This window comes from Scomber japonicus, chromosome 16 (assembly GCF_027409825.1).
Source record: "Scomber japonicus isolate fScoJap1 chromosome 16, fScoJap1.pri, whole genome shotgun sequence".
NCBI lineage: Eukaryota > Metazoa > Chordata > Actinopteri > Scombriformes > Scombridae > Scomber > Scomber japonicus.
The window spans coordinates 12,414,884-12,431,975 of NC_070593.1; the positions used below are offsets into that span (position 1 = coordinate 12,414,884).

Consider the following 17,092-nt stretch of genomic DNA (forward strand, 5'->3'; position numbering starts at 1 on the left):
ATTTAAGACTTTAAGACATGAGAGGAAGGGAGAGGGAGAGGGGTGGGCTTGAGCAACTCAGTGACTGTCTATCATTCGGGGCTCATGCCATGTTCAGTGAACTAATCACTAAACATGCACCATTCCCACACAGTGAAAGGATCTAAGACAGTTTCAGCCATGTGTTTTTTGATATTGCAGGTTTCTCCATGCATTGTAAATGATGAAAGGTGATTTTTTTAATTTCAGGGATTATCAAATGTAATACCTGACAGACTTATCTGCTGACTGATTATTGGCCAATATGGGCCTTTCACAGATATATCGTTATCGGCATAAAAACTTTTTTACAGAACATATAATGCAGAAAATGATGCTTGGGGTGATTTAAACATGGAGTCATTATGTAGTTTGTCCAGCAGAGCGCGCTTCAACTTAATTTACAATACTGTCAGCTCCGCATGTGGGTCAGAGTTAGTATCAGAGCTCAAGGTAGTACAGACTTGGAGCCAAACGTGTCTCCACAGTAAGTTGCCAACGAGTTTGTGAAAGACATACTATGAAGTTAATAAACAATGACCCCATCATTTTCCCTTTTCAATATAACTAATATAACATTAAGTCCATCCATGACAGCATGTCACTCATGCTTTTCACATTTGTTTGCAATGTTAGGGCGGCTGTGGCTAAGGAGGTAGAGCCGTCGTCCTCCAATTGGAAGATTGGCGGTTCCTCCAGTCCACATGTCGATGTGTCCTTGTGCAAGACACTTAACCCCAAATTGCTCCCGTTGCAACGGTGTGTGAATGAGAATGAATGGTTAAATTCCCCCTGATGAGCAGGTTGGCACCCTGCGTGGTAGCCCCTGCCATCAGTGTATGTGTATCAGCTTTCTGCAGCTCAGCAGACGGTGCGGTGGTGGACTGAGTCTGTTTCGTGTTGATTTCCCACAACGTCGTGGCCTAGTTTATGAGACACAATGCTTCAAAATAAACCTCTTTCCGTTTAACTCTGTGTGACGACTAGCTCATCATACTCGTTGACCACATTAGCTAGTGAGCTAACCACATAGGTAGGCTATTGTTCAGGCTCCAAACATATGTAATGTAGTTCATTTTAAATTTATTCGAAAACCAATGAGTACAGACACAGTGACTTTGTTTATGCACTCTATGATACTATCTCTACGAATGAATCATGTTAGCTTGCAGCTGAGCTCAGCTGAACTGAAGGATTCGTTTTCAGGAAGTGATTTAGTTCAGTTCATGATTTAAATATAACATTATTTAAAAAAGTAACCAGTCAAATGCTTCATTAAATGATGCTGTATAATAAAGTGCTGTATGCTTCACTCATGTTTGCTCATTTGTCCATATCTTTATTTTCTTTGACACTATCAGACATCTAGAATTAAAACATTTGGCAAAATACAATGATTTGGCAAAAAACTTGTATTGATTGACTCACTGGTTATTTCAGTGAACTAGCTGGCAGAAAATGACCACTTCAGGAGAAATCTTCATGTTCAACCACACATGAAGATTTCATCCCACTTGTACAGTGTTTTTAAGGGTTTGAGCAATATCAGTGCCAAGTCAAACAGTATCCAGAGACATCCTGATTCACTCTCTGGTGCTGTGACACACTCATAGACTCAGATTGGGGACAGAGAAGCCTCAGCTTCTCTGTGTCTGTTTGTTTTTGTGCAAGAAAAGAAAAAAGAGAGAGAGAAAGGATGGAAGAGACAGACAACACACAAAAAAATATCTTTTGTTCCTTAAAGTCACCAACCACATTGGACAAGACACCTTTGTTTTCATACATGAAATTGGACTGTACAATATGAAACCATGAATGGCAGTTTCATAGTTAATTTGTGGGACAGCCAGGGTCTTGGATGACTGAACTCACAATAGCGCCATCTAAGACAGCCACCAGCACAGTGAGTCACACAACTCCACATGAATAAAAGTGCTATATCTCTGCTGTATTTTGGCACGACGTTACTCAGTTGGGTCATGCCAAAGGGATTACTGCCTAGTCAAAAAAAAAAGGAATCTTCTTGGGTGTTAAATTTCCCCAGTTGATGAAAACGTCCACCTCACAACAGTAAAACCATTGTCTTTGACGCCAGTTATCCTTTTCAAGTGTTTCTCTCCTTTTGCCATGATTCACAGTCTCTTGAAGCACCAACATTACTTACAAAGGTAGCCTGACAACACTTGCATGTTATAAAGACATTTGAACATTACAAATATATACATCACATTGTTTCATCGCCCCATAAATGTGAACACTGTTGAACACACTTACAGGAATGATCTGTGTTAATGGGCTGGTTTGATTCACATGATGATTAATTCCACTACAATGTTTATATACAGGTCTCACTATGGCAATTGGAACCATAATCTATAAGAAAAATAATAATTCAATTCATCCTAATTTACATCAATGGTCCCTTTGACAGTGGAGCAATATCAAAATGATGGTAACCTGAAACATGTTCGTGTACTTTGACCAAGAAGCCGCCAGCTCATCTTGCATAAAATGTTGACATGGTTTTGCACAGTACTATCTGTAACAATGTAACCATCATGTCCATAGCTGCTGAGTGCTGTTGAGATGCATTGTTCAGTGGATTAGCTGTTCTGACAACATTTAAAAGTAATGTGATATCTACAGATGAAGAACTGTCTTTTTGTGGTGTGATCTTAAGTGGTGTAGGTTGGCTAGCAAGCCACACAACTGTAAACAGGAGTGTAAACAAAAATCCAGAAAAAAACATTTTTCACATGCAACGTCTAACTCTCCAAACACAATGTGATGAGTCAAAGACAGAAAAATGAATTATCCTGCAGCAATCATTTAACTTTTTTTCTAAACAAGTCCCAAACGTGGGCAGATCTTATTTGATCTGATTTCATCCTAATTTACACTCACTTCACTGAGTTGATGTCATGCACTTGAAATAGTTGAAAATATCAGTTTATGTATTTACGGTCAATTTGTGGGATGAGAGTACAGTATGCACAGACAACAGCGAAAAGAAACAATCCAGTAATATGTCAATGTTGTGCTCTTTACCATCACTGGATTCAATTATATATTAACAACTTTTGTAGATCAAATTAGAATGCAACATAATGAGGTGTGGGGGAGTATTCATATTGCAGTACAATGGCTCTGTACTGTACTATCATCATCCACACAGGATCCAACTGCACTCTGACACATCACATGTGACAATGAACAATTCACAATATGATTAAAATAGTAACCTTCCTCTCACGGAGCAGAGTCACATCTGCTGTCAGAGACTGCCAGGGCAATGATCACCATATGCCATCTACAACCACATAATACTATGGTCGTCTGTCTTACTGTACATTATGTTAAGATAGGTAACGTGTGGATTAGCAGTGCAAATGCAGATTTACAAAAATATGGAAAAAATGACAGCTACATAATCCCAAAATACACAGTATGTACATGACACAATTGAACTACTTTCACATTAGAGTTCAGTAAACACTGCATAGGTGACTGCATCACTAGCACAGATGAGAATGTTTTTATCATATAATGCCTCACTTGAATAAATATTACATAAATATTTTTTCTGTCAGTCTCCCTTTCACAGCGAAACACTACTTCAATGTCCTCTTTGTGCCACTTCAAAAAGAAAAATAACATAAATGTGTGATATTTCAAAGAAAAAAACAACACTCTTGCATCGTAAATGTTGTCCATTGTAGAGGTTCATCCATACAATCAAGCATTCATACTAAAAATACAACAAAATTAGCAGCAAAATAGGTCATGATAAGCAAAACATGGGCTGAAAGAGCAATACAAAATCTAGTGCATTTGTAATTCTTAAAAAAATAAATTAAAAATTGTAAATGGATAACATAAAAGTAAGTAAGGCTTAGCAAAATTGGCTTGCAAAAAAAGACATAATAAAAACAAGATGGATGTGTCACTGGACCACTGAACCAATAAAAAAACATCATTCGGGAGCTCTGGACAGAACAGTAATGAAGTTTCATGTTAACCGAAGGACAAAAATCTTAAAGCACTGCCTTCAACAATAAAACAAGCACTGCATAGCCCTTCAAAGCACTATCCACCCCAGTACCACTTGTCAAGGTTATTGAATGCCTTGTACTCCTTGTGCCTACGCAAGTAATCACAAGCTAGGCATGTGTGCTCTGCCCAGAAATAGGCCTTCTTTACTTTAAAGTGCCGCCGCCAGTCAAAGTACCTGAGGTACATTTCCTCATTCTTGTCCAGGAGCAGCAGGTAATCGGCCAGCTCCTTGGGCGAGGTGAAGTCATCCACGTGGATGAAGGCATCTCCCTCAATAAAGTTCTCGTAGTTCTGCCTAGCTGGGCCGAGAACCACTGGCACTGTCCCCACAGAGAGTGGGTTGTACAGTTTTTCAGTAATGTAGTCCTTGTGGATGGAGTTCTCAAATGCCAGGTAGAACTTACAGCTGGCGATGGTGGGGAAGTAGTCTTGATCAGAGATATACTCCCCAAAGGCTTGTCCATACGCGTGAACCTCAATGTGTTTGTACAGCTCATTATAGTATTTCACCCGCACATGGTCCTGGTTCCAGTTGCTCACAATCCAGCAGATCAGTTTGTTTTTGCTGGGTGGGACAAAGTCCTCCTCGCTGTCCGCTGCTACAATGGACCCATAAGGCACTTCAATGTCAGCATCCTGACGGTAATTGAGAGTCAGATTGAACAGATTCTCGATCCCAGGCAGCTGGGAGGAGTGCGACGGGGACTCCAAGTTCATCCATATCCACTTCTGGAAGGATGGTCGCTGGAGCGGCGGCAGGTTGGACAGGTCAGTGCAGATGTCCCTGTGATGGATGACAACCCCATCTGACTTGTTATAGAGGTTCCTGTCTGCTGTGATGAAGCAGCCTTCGATGTTGAAGAGAGAGCTGCAGACGCTTAGGTCATAGGTTTGTCCAAAGGGCCAGAGCCAGATCAGCACGGTGGTCACGTTTTTATCGCTCTTGGTGGAAAAGAGGTTCTTGACCCGGTCTGGGGATACTGTTGACTCTACGGGACCTGATAACCAGCTGGTGGATGGTTTAAAATACATCAAAAACAGAGTCACAAAGCATCCCAGTATGAAAGTGCCGAGCAGAAGGGGTCGTAGGATTCTGTGAAAAGGTGCAGATGGCATACTCTGTCCTGAAAAGGGCAAACCAAAGAAGAAGCCATGAAAGTCATGATTCAGATCCACTCAACAGGATGCAGACACATAAGGAAATTGTGTCAAAGTCCTGCACGCTAATAAGATGTATTTATAATGTCTGTTACATTGGATCAGCGACACTAAACATCATTTGTGCCTCATTTAATTACAGTTGGCCTGTGAACATCTGCATCTGCACACCATGTTCCTGTTCTTGCGATAATATGAATATACATCCTGCTATTATTGAGGCAGCCAGGGCTTTGGATCACTGATAAAGAAAAATGTGTTACCTCCATGGGAAAATTGTAATACAAACCTTGTGGATTTGACTGAATGCTGAAATCCAAGCAAGAGTAGAGGTTGTGGGAATCGGAGTGAGCAGTTCCTACATTGGGTCGACAGTGGGATCAATCTTCTTTGTGATTCAGTGCTCATAGAAAAAAAACAACTGCAGGTCACAGCTGAGAGATGCTTCTTTGCTCTTACACAGAATAATAATGATCCCTAATGATTTAATGAAGTGTGTTTGATCTTGAATGTACAGGTCTTCTTAATGATGCCTCCTTTACATGAGCAGGGAAAGAGAATCAGAGAGAATCAATTAGGGTAGGGGGCAGGGGGCAAGAAACATAACATCACCACAGAAAAAAAATTGCAGCAGCATTTTTGAAGGTTATATGCAATTAAATTGCAGCTTTATCTCCACAAACAAATCTTTTAAATGAAGTTGGGACATAAACCGAAAACACTTACATTAATCATAATCAAAATGGCCAGTTAATCATGCATGTTATTTCAAAATTGCCAGTTAAGCACAGACTAAGCTCCCAGCTGTTATTAGTTTTTGTCAAACGCTATCTATTGTAAGAGAATACTGCCATCTTAAGGCTGAGTAGAGTAGAAAGACCCCCTGACTCTCCAGCTCATGGGGCTCAACACACCTGCATGTTGCATAAAGAGGCCATACAAGCAGATTTAAATCAATAAAAGCAGTTTGTGAACTCATATTATCCTTACATCATCTGTTCAGTACGCCATATAGAGAATGGTATTGGCCTTAAGTATAACAGTTCCCCTTCATCTCTTTCATCCATACCATCATCTGTGACTTACATCCCCAGATCTGCACCTAAAGGCCACATGAACCAGGGTCAGATGAGTGTAACTCCTTTTAAAAGCTTGCGGTATCAATACATTTTCATGTAGGCAAATCCTCTTATACCGCTGAAACACATTTTATGTCAGCGGTAGCGATAAGCTTAAGCATGCCCTCACATGTGGTTTGTGTCACATGCGGTTTGTGTCAGGGATGTAAAATACAGTACCTATAGATTCTGAAAGGCTGAACTGTAGTATCGCGATAAAACACAGTACCTATAGATTCTGAAAGGTTGAATTGTAGTATAGGGATAAAATCAGGCTTATAGGCAGTGTGCAGGTAAAGTTATAGTGTCTCCATGGTGATGGTGCTGAGGTCAGAGTATTTAATATGAGGGGGTAATACAGCATTGCTCACAGTTATTTTCCTCTTCTGTGTTCATCTCTACACCAACAAAAAGAGACCAGAGTGAGACATGCCTGCAGCTCAATCATTCATTCAGATTTTAAATAAGATATCTGGGGTTTGGTCAAATGCATTGTGATGTATTTGGGACATGAGCACCGCATGGGTGAGTAGTCTGCAGCGGGGCTACCTTTAAAATGAGTAGAGAGAGGCTACAAAAAAACCCTACAAGCACAGATTTTGGTAGCATCACTCACAGAGATGCATTAAATCCCTGATGTGGTTTTAGTAAGAGGTAGGCTAAAGGGCAGGAGGAGAGCACACATCCCACAATTTTATTATCTTCTTTTTAATGTCCACTTTGATTTATGTGTGTTCTGTCAGGAAGGCCATTGCACTGATTGTAAAAAGGACACTCCATCCCAGGTGAGAATTAATTTCCAGCCACCGAGCACTGAAGGTCATTTTTTAAAAACGTGATGCCACAGACGAGCCGCTGTTTTTTTATTTAATGGTTGTCTTTCGGCGAAACACTGCATTGAAGTTAACGAGAATATTGGAGAAGCGTTTGGATATTTCATGTGTTGCCAAACACAACAGCCCTTTGAGCACCAAAAAAAGGGAAAAAAAACGCGCATAATATGAATAATAGCGTGGTATACGGTGCTGAAAATGGACAGTAGACTATTTATCCTACTAACACATCCAAGAGCGCAATCAAAGGCTTGAAATACAAGTCACATGTGTCGATAGGAGAAAAAGCCTTGATGGTCACATTCAGTGTAAACTATAGTGCGTTAAAATGTAATGATGCTACGATGGAAAGCACCAGTCAGTGATTTTTGCTGTGACATCTTTCTGTGGGGATCATTTCTAATTAGCTGGCAAGCATTTGCTGTCTAAAGCAGGTACTGCTGCTCAGCCATGGGTGCAGGGGGAAAAAATAGCAATGCATTTCACTCACCATCTCGACAGGCGTGAGTCAAAAAAGACCTTTCTTCTCATTTCCTCCAGAGGTCCATTTTCAAAGACACCTTGCAACATATGGAGGATGAGGATGCGGCGCTGGAATAAAAAAAACGTCCGCCGTATTTGCAGGAGTGGATCCGGATGATCCCACATCCATCGTTTTTGATCTGGAAAATGATACCTACTGTAGCAATGTGCACTGCAATCTTCCCCGCTGATGCACACCGACGCAAAGGATGATGGCTGCGAATAAAAAATGAATAAAATAAAGATAATTTAAATGATAAAAGAAATTGGTGACTACTCGCTCAGCTTGCACATTAACATCATGGCTCGGTGTGTTGGGACGCCATATATGCTCAGGGATGTGATGCGATGTGGAATAATTCCCTGCTGGCTGCCCATGCGCTACCTTGCTCTGTTTACCGTCACTGCAGCTGCGGGCCGTGGCAGAGTCAGAGTGAATGAGATGCTGAGAAATCAGTACGTATTGCGGCGTTATAACGTGATAAGTGTCACGTTATAATTCCAAGAGTCAGACAGAAAAAGACTAAAATCACGTTATAAAGACCTGCTTCTCAGCAACCCACAGGTAAGCAGGTGCGGATTTAGTCATTTTGGGGCCCAAGGCAACCACAGTCATGGGGCCTGCTACATCCTTTGTTTTAAGTGAAACTTAAAACATTATAACGTGAAAGTTATAGTCGCTCTCAGGCAGAGCATTTATCACAGTATCATCTAGAGTACAATCAATATGGGATTTTTGAAACCGATACCGATTTTAGGGTGGAAAAGTTTACAGATAGCCTAACCGATATGGTGGCCGATAATGAATTTTTGAACTGGAATGAAAATAGATGTTCTATGCAGATTGTTCACTATATGAGGTTGCTTTATTAAACAAGTAGGCTAAATAATGAAGTATTTAACATAAGCATTTCTAAAAATGGACACTAACAAAAAAATCAGTAGCCTACTGTACCGTGTAAATTTGTACATCTAATGGGAGGTATTTTTAACAGGTGTTTTGACACTTTGATCTGACTGGATACATTTTATAATTATATCCAGCGGAAGTGTTTGGCCCTAGATCATATTAGAACTTATTAAAAAGCTAAGTATAGAAATTGATTAATCTATATGTCACAGCTGTGCCATATGGCAAATTCTGATTGCCTTTACAAATAAATGACAATGAATTTGAGGGTCCAGTGTTGATTTACAGTTTGAAATTGAGCATAGCAAAAGATGGTTCACCTGAGAACAGTATATTAAGTTAGCACATTTTCAAGAAAATGTTGCTCCTGACTTTATTGGTCATACAGGACACCTTGACTGAAATGTTTCCCATTCAATATTCCCATTGACAAATTATTCTAAACTGTCAAATCCCTTTCATCACTCACCACAGTAAAGGATCTCTGCACTGTCCCTGCATCCTGCACCTGTCTCTGACTCACTCTCATGCACCTAGATGTCAGGAGAGGTGGTGGAGTGATAATTATCTAATGAGCAACTTTTCATCTTCAGCACGTTAACTTTTGAAGCGAAGGAGCTCCGAAAACTATAATCAGAGCGGTGTTAAGGTTCTGTAAGTGACAAATACAGACAGACACATGCCACTTTGACACGCACGTATCAGACATGCACAATAGTGACAGACCATTAACCATAAGAACTATTCCACGGATAAAAGTAGCATTGATTTTACTCTCCACTCTGTCCCTGGGCTGCACGTCAGTTTCAATTACTGAGCTACTGTCTGGTCATCCCTGTACTGTTTGCATCACTATGATCCTTTTCAAGATTTTAGTCTGACATGCCTTTCAAATATCAAGATCTATGGTGGAAGAGAAAGTGAGGCAACAGCTTTTGTACCATCAGACTGCTTTGTTTACTTGTGTCTTTCCATTCTTGTTAGGGTGTACATCATTTATATCTATTGAGGTTTAATATAGTCACAGATTACAGAAAGGCAAAGGCAAAAACATGCCTACACATAGCTTCAGCTGGAAATAAACTGAAACCTATAACAGTGATAAAACATGCTCATTATGTCATTAATCCAGGTTGTGTAAACATGAAGTAGTTTAAAGCACGTAAAGCAAGTAAAGTGTAAGTGTAAGTGTACCCAAGTGTAAAAGGTAACATAGATCAGTAATGAAGTCGTTGACTTGCCTGTGGCTTTTCTCAATCAATCATTCATCCTTTGTACTTGGTTGTGTATTCTTCATTAAGTTATTATTAGTTATTATAACATCAAATACAGTATCAACACTAAATGGCTCTTAGTCAGATCATTCCTGCCATCTTCTGCGCTCACCACCAAATATCGCAGCCCATTTGCGAGTAATCTCCAGGTAGATGGCAGGTTTATTAGGCAGGTAGTCCAAGTACACAGTCTGGCTCGCTTTGGGAATTGCCATTTCAATTTGAGTTCCCTCGTGCCATTCATTAAAAGATGTTATGGAAATGAAATCAGGCCTGGCTTCTAATGCAGCACTTAGCGATGTCTCGTAGTATTTCCCATTGATACGGTTTCGAGTGTTTTGGAAGTTCCAGGGTCGAACGCTTGTGTCAATATAACCTGGACCCACACTTGGAATGAATATCAGGTTGTTATCTTCGCAGAAAGCCTTAATGGAGTCCCAGTTCCGCTGAGTGGACCCATAGGAAAAGCCATTAGTGGCGAAATAGGTATAGATGCCATCAAAACCCGCAGTCAGGATATCCCGCTTATGTTTCTCCTCAACCAGCAGGGCGATGAATATGGCATCATACGGGGTATCCCTGATGCTGTTACTCTCTGTGTGTTTTAGCAGTTTGGTCCACTGCTCCGAGTTCATCAGATAGGAGTCATACACGTAGAAGAGTGGAAGGAGCTTTCCATTGTTTGTCCTGTACTTGAAGAAGGCAGGGTGCTCTCCGTATCTGAGGAGAGGAGATATTAATCATGAAAAAAATGATTCCTGGAAAGATTATAAAATCATGGGATGTCTCTGAAGAAACACAATACTACTCACTTTTCAATGATGTATTTGATATTAGTGTACATATTGACTTCATCTCTTCCTTTGTATGGTTCAATATGGAAACAAACCTGTTAACAAACAAATCATGACAACATAAAATCATTTCAGTTTATTCTCTTTATTATTTTTTGAGAACAATCATTTCTTATTTTTAGAATATTACAGATGTTTTAAAGCGACTTGCTTAGAGCCCGACTGATATGGGATTTTTGAAACCGATACCGATTTTAGAGTAGGAATATTCATCGATAACCGGTATGGTGGCCGATGTAATGGATTTTTGACCTGGAATGAAAGACATTCTCTATGTGGCGTGTTCACTGATATGAGGTGGCTTTATTAAACAAGTAACTAATGAGGAATGTTTAACATTGTTAAGAATTTCTAGAAATTAGCACTAACAAAATAAAATAGCAAAATAAACATCAGTACTGTATCTTATCAGTCATTATTTCAATTGATTGAACTCCAACCATAAATATATATTTATTGTATATCAATAAATGTCATTATCAATATTTCACCGTTCATGTATAACTATAACTCACAAACAGCAGAGAGAAGTGATGAAGACTGGCAGCGGTGTTACACCGTAACGTTATTCTGTTAATCATGTTCAAGTGTTTCGAGTATGATGAGCTGGTCATTAGCGGTTGGGACGATATGCTTTGGTCACGATACGATTGTATCACGATTCTTGATAATTGCGATTCTACAAGTAATGCGATTCGATATAAATCAATAATTGCAATTTTCTTTTCCTTCTTAAAAAACAAAAGTTGAATCATACACTTCTAGAGATGATAAACCATGAATTACATTCCCATAAACAATGCACATCAGCCTGTGTCAATGTAATGAATTGTTCAATAGATTAATCAATATGATTTAAAATAATAAGTAAAGTGCTCTGACTACTCAGTGCTCTCTGAAGTAGTGTAATGTCTGATAGCTTTAACAAAATAACATACACATGTATGCTACACAAAAATAGGTATTTTCTGTTGTTCAGTCGACCTGAGCTGTTGGAACAATAAATAAAAGATAAATAATAATAATAATGGTTTATTTTTGTAGTAACCAGTTTTACTTTTTCCATCATTAGGCTTCCATACAAACTACTGTATGTGTGTTAGATTCCCCTGCTGCTCTCCTCCTCTCCTACTGCTGACTGTGAGATCTGAGCAGGTAGAAGCTGATAGTTCACTAACTATAACCAGGGAGCAACAAGGTTAATGATCCACACAGTGACATTCTATCTTTGATATGACGCGCAAAAGCTATAGAATACCGATTGTTTTTTTGTGCGTGTGCATACGTGCGCAGGATGCAGCACACACTTGCTAATTTTATGTAGTGTGAACTGCTCCTACACTTTAGAAGATTTAGGTGCGATTGGTGTAATAAGCAGCAACACACACACCATCAGGACGCTGTGCTCTCACGCACTGCATTGATAGTCACACACACAGACACGCACACGCGCTCAGTCACTCTAGTGCACGCTCTTGCTTGGTTGCTCCAGATTCCAGGAGATTGTATCTCATTTGCGGGCGTCAAGGAGCCGCTATCAATATGCTCGAGACCCACAGGACGTCCAGGAGAGTTGGGATGTCTGCATTTAAACTCCCCCTACTTCAGTAGCTTATGAAGGGAGGGGTCAGGTTGTGTTATAAAGCCTACACCGAAGCCAAAAGTGAAGTTATATAGTTAACTCGCTGGTAGCAACTTCTAATGAATTTGAGCAAGTGATCAACATAGTTAACGTCAGGTTACTTCAACCACAGTCATTTTTGCAGCGGCGCTGAGAAGGTAGTGCTGTAAGGTAATAAAATAAAACACTTAGAAAATAAAAAAATAGAAAAAAAAAATCAATTCTGGGGAGAAAAATCGATTTTTAAAATCACCCCATAAAAAAATCGCGATATGTACATTTTTCCCCTAACTCTACTGGTCATCACACAGTAAAAAATGGGGAAGTGGTTTATTTTTCATCATTGTGTCTCATAAACTAGGTCACAACGTAGTAGGAAGTCAACAGACTCAGTCCACCACCGCACCATCTGCTGAGCTGCAGAAAACCTGCAAACTTTTCAGTCTGCTAATATTACTATGTTAATTTAGTCAGGTCACTTTTTGGCATGACACCGGTCTTGGGTTATCTGTAGGTGGAGATGGTGTTTCTTGGGGCCATCCCTGCTCCTCAAGTGCTGCAGCGGCCTCTCTCAGGAGCTGCGCTACCGACTTAGCTATGACTGACTCCGCTATATTTATCATTGCAAACTGACTCGCTCCGACTGATTCCGCTAAACCAACTCCTCCATTTGACCCGTGCACAAGCATGAACGTTCCCTGTCTCTGATTGGTTGAATTTTGGTGCAGATAATGCGTGTGGAAATGCAATCCAGTAAGTGGGGGCGCTGTTGTATTTCATTGTTTAACCTAAGAAAATACAAAGTGATGCGAGGATTGCATTGCCACTTTGCACTTCATGTAATTTAATTTAAATTCCTAATTTTCATTGAGATAATTAAAACTGTATTGAAGATTGCATTATCACTTTGCATATTGAATTGCGAATAAAAAAAAAAAAAAGCATTGTCAAATTGCATGACAAAATTGAAGATTGAATTGCCATTTTGCAGGATGAATTTCCATTTGAATAAAGGTGCAGATACGCTTCCATAGGGATGGACTTAATGTTATATTAGTTATATTGAAAAGGGAAAATGATGGGGTCATTGTTTGTTAACTTCATAGTATGTCTTTCACAAACTCGTTTGCAACTTCTGTGGAGACATCGCTTGATTCCAAATCTGTACTACCCTCTGATACTAACTCCGCCCCACATGCGGAGCTGACTGTATTGTAAATGAAGTCGAAGCACTCTCTGCTGGACAAACTACATAATGACTCCATGGTTAAATTACTCTGATCATTATTTTCTGCATTATAATTTCTGTAGAAAAAGTTTTATATCAGTGCATATGGGAAAACATGGACACCGATACTGGTATATCTGTGAAAGGCCCACCGATATTATTGACTGGGCACTAGACTTGGTACATCACACGTGTATTCAACTATTGCACACAGATGCTTATAAAGCTCGATGTTGTGTTCATACAGACCTTAATGTAGTATTTATGTGCCACTTCCAGCAGCAAAGGCACAATGTCATCTGTTGGCTCACCATTGTCATCCTTCGTACTAGGAGGGTACCAGGAAACAGAAAGGACACCTGCAAATAAATAACAGTTCCTCAAACCTGAATGACAAAACACTTTAATGAACATAATATACATTATATTATAATACAATTATTATAACAATATATTATCCCTAAATGTACTGAGGTGATACTATGGGAAGGGATAAAGGGCTGACAATGGCGGAAATGAGAATGCTGATAATCAGTGCAGCGTTTATTGGATATAAATACTTGTCAAAATATGGATAATGTATGTTACATCCTATTTTGTTACCTAAATGATAATCAGTTTCACAACATTTAAAAAGGTAATTTACTGTAAATATAACACTATTATAAAGTGTGAACACTATAAATACATCTGTGAAACTTTAAGTTTTATAATTAATTTATTGATTACAATCATTGAATTACTGTATGTATCAAAACAGACGGCTATACAATTAATCAATATTATTTTTGTGCTATTATTGTTTTGTGATGATAAAGTAACATTTTCTACAAAATTCTGTTGTCCAAATAAATGACTCTATGTGTATTGTATATAAAAACTGACTAAGTTAGGTAAGGTTTTTGAATGAATGGTGAATGAACGCAGGTCACAGCACTGAAAACCAGTCTGATTATTCTAAGTTAGATTTTGCATATATCTTCTACATTGTAAAATAATGTTACTAGTACTATAAATCCTGATCATTTCACTAAAGATGCACCGATCCTACTTTTTCTCACCCAATCCAACTTTTTTACCTAAACTAATTTAAATTAGCCAGCCCCACTGCATAGTACTCAGTGGGCTCATTTGAAGTAACATTTTCAGCTTTGATGATTAGTCTGTTAATTAGCTGCCTAAATTAATTCCCAGCTATTTCAATAATAGATTTATCACTTTGAGTCGTTTGAATGTCCAAATTCTCTGAAAAACAGCTTCTCAAATATGAATATTTTGTGGTTACTTTAGTCTTCTATGACTGTAAACTAAATATCTTTGTGTTGTGCACAGTTGGTGGGGGCAAAACAAGACATTTGAGGCTTGGGCTTATGAAATGCTGAATGCCATCTTTAACCGTTTCATGGACCAAACAACTAATTGATTAATAATGAACAGATTACTTGATAATAGAAATAATAGTAAGTTACAGTCCTAATAACATTTGATGAAGGATTGCTGTGGCAAAAACTGGCAGCCCACTGTGAGACGATGAATGTAACTCAGAGCAGAAAGAATGAATTTTTAAAGATCTTGATAAAGAAACTATATTTAATCTGGATCAGTCACATCTGGCTTAATGAGGTCAGTTTCCTAGGTTCGCCCAGGCATATCATAATATATCGTCAGAAAATGGTGATAATGTTGAATTATTGTTCCGCCCCAGTGTGAAGTTCCCGTTCATTTTCATCTTACCAATGGCTGCTGTGCGTAGCTGCTGCATATGAGCCTCTAAAATGGAGGGGTCTCTTGAACTGTAAGCCCCTAAAGCCGGGTAGAAATTGGATCCAATGTCATCAGGTGGGACGTGTCTCCCTTGTGGATACCCCTGAGCCACCTTGAAGTCCCAGTGTGGCATCTGTGGATGGTCCCAGTGGACGTATTTGCCATCAAACTTGGGGTTTCCAAACCATGTGTAGTAGAAAGCATGGAGATAGTAGTTGGGAGGAGGAAACTTCCTCAGTGTAGCCTCCAGCTCTCTGTCTTTGTCTGACTGAGCGGAGTCATTCATTTTAGTCTGGTCTGGTTTACTGTCAGCTTTATTGTCTCTCTGGATCTGATTGTCATTCTTTTTGTCCGTAAACAGCTCGATGCCAACAGGGCCGCCGAACTCCGAGTCCTCTGGTGTGAGCGATTTTAGTACCACACTTAAGATGAGTACAAGCAACACCAAAGCTATTAATGTGATGCAAGATTTGCGCCTAAACCTGGCCATTGTTCAGTCAGAGCTTGAGGCTTTCCACAGTTCATTGTTGAGACAGCAGTGAGACTCTGATGATGTTGTTGGACAGGCTGCCATTGAAACTCTGCCACTGAGATGTTGTTCAGCCCTGGAGGTGTGAAGAAATAGAGATGTCACATGTTAAAAGAGAACCAGAAAGACAGAGAGACGACATGTCAGACACACAGTAACAGTCAGGTGCAGTACTTTGACTGTGTTTTACTATAAATATCACATTTTAGCCATGCAAAAAGCAAAAAAACACGAATAATAAGCTAACGACATTTGCTACTTCAACCTTACCTGCGTGGATGAACTTTGGTCCTGTCAACAGCAGCCACGACTGACAGCGGCTAAACAAATATTAGTTGTATCCGCTGACAGACCCTTTGCTTGCTTCTAGAGTAAAACTGCAACGATGGAAATATCATGTCTAAATTTTAAAAACACTGCTCCTCTTTTAGCTTCGACGACTCTTCATGAATTATTGCAAAAGATGCAGAGGACGAGACCCAACCTGCACTTCTGGTTCAGCAGCTTTTTCGTTAGAAAATGTCACAAATCTGCAAAAGCTCAAAACAGGAAGTGAGCAGTGAATGTGACTCATCCATGTGATATAGGAAGCATGCGCCCTCTGAAGTCAACAACAGACACAGGACCAGAGTCAGAGATATCGCCCCCTATTGTTGAGGAAGATGTATTACATACTAAAAAAACTCAAAACTATAGCAGAGCAATAAACGATATTTAGGATTGGGAAGGTTACTTGTAATAGGTTGCAGATTACTAGGTACCCTATTTAAAATGTAATATGTAGTGCAACTATTTCAATTACTTAATCAAAGTAATGTACTTATTACATTTGATTACTTTTTGATTACCTTTCTAATTTTCTAACGTATGTTTTCAACTGTTGGAGTAAGTAAGTCCAACAAGTTCAAGTGTTTTTCATGGATACTAATATGATTTATAAGGGAGATCATTTCTAATAAAGCAAGATTTATCTCTCATTTGAAAATGTATTCATTGGTTTTTGTAGATTTTTGGAATATAAAATAAAGATATTTAATGAAAAAAGTCAAAAGTCTGGCATGGGATTAATTGGTACTGTAACACAATTTATGTAACACAATAAGCCCACATCATGATTTATTTATAAAATATTTTTTTTAAATTATTTTAAAAAATTAAAAACAGCAGTATATGTATTCAGTAATATATTAAAAAAATGTTTAAAAAATCA

General features: G+C 39.1%; 2 protein-coding genes across 3 annotated transcripts; both read right to left on the bottom strand.

The window, feature by feature from the left end:
• Nucleotides 1-3,280: 3,280 nt before the first annotated feature.
• fut9a (fucosyltransferase 9a) lies at nucleotides 3,281-7,680 on the bottom strand. Of its 2 annotated transcripts, none has more exons than XM_053335916.1 (2): nucleotides 7,671-7,680; nucleotides 3,281-5,195 (listed from the first exon to the last, which is right to left on the bottom strand). In XM_053335916.1, exon 2 carries the CDS (start codon nucleotides 5,185-5,187, stop codon nucleotides 4,105-4,107), a length of 1,083 nt encoding a protein of 360 aa, XP_053191891.1. In that variant the 5' UTR covers nucleotides 5,188-5,195; nucleotides 7,671-7,680; the 3' UTR covers nucleotides 3,281-4,104. The 2 variants fall into 2 exon arrangements, with proteins under 2 accessions (XP_053191891.1, XP_053191890.1); XM_053335915.1 differs by lacking the exon at nucleotides 7,671-7,680 and adding an exon at nucleotides 5,519-5,652.
• Nucleotides 7,681-9,545: 1,865 nt separating this feature from the next.
• Nucleotides 9,546-16,430, bottom strand: manea (mannosidase, endo-alpha). The gene is made up of 5 exons (XM_053335911.1): nucleotides 16,153-16,430; nucleotides 15,324-15,958; nucleotides 13,839-13,948; nucleotides 10,699-10,775; nucleotides 9,546-10,606 (listed from the first exon to the last, which is right to left on the bottom strand). The coding sequence occupies exons 2-5, from the start codon at nucleotides 15,841-15,843 to the stop codon at nucleotides 9,973-9,975; spliced, it is 1,341 nt and encodes a 446-aa protein (XP_053191886.1). The 5' UTR covers nucleotides 15,844-15,958; nucleotides 16,153-16,430; the 3' UTR covers nucleotides 9,546-9,972.
• Between the last annotated feature and the right edge of the window lie 662 nt (nucleotides 16,431-17,092).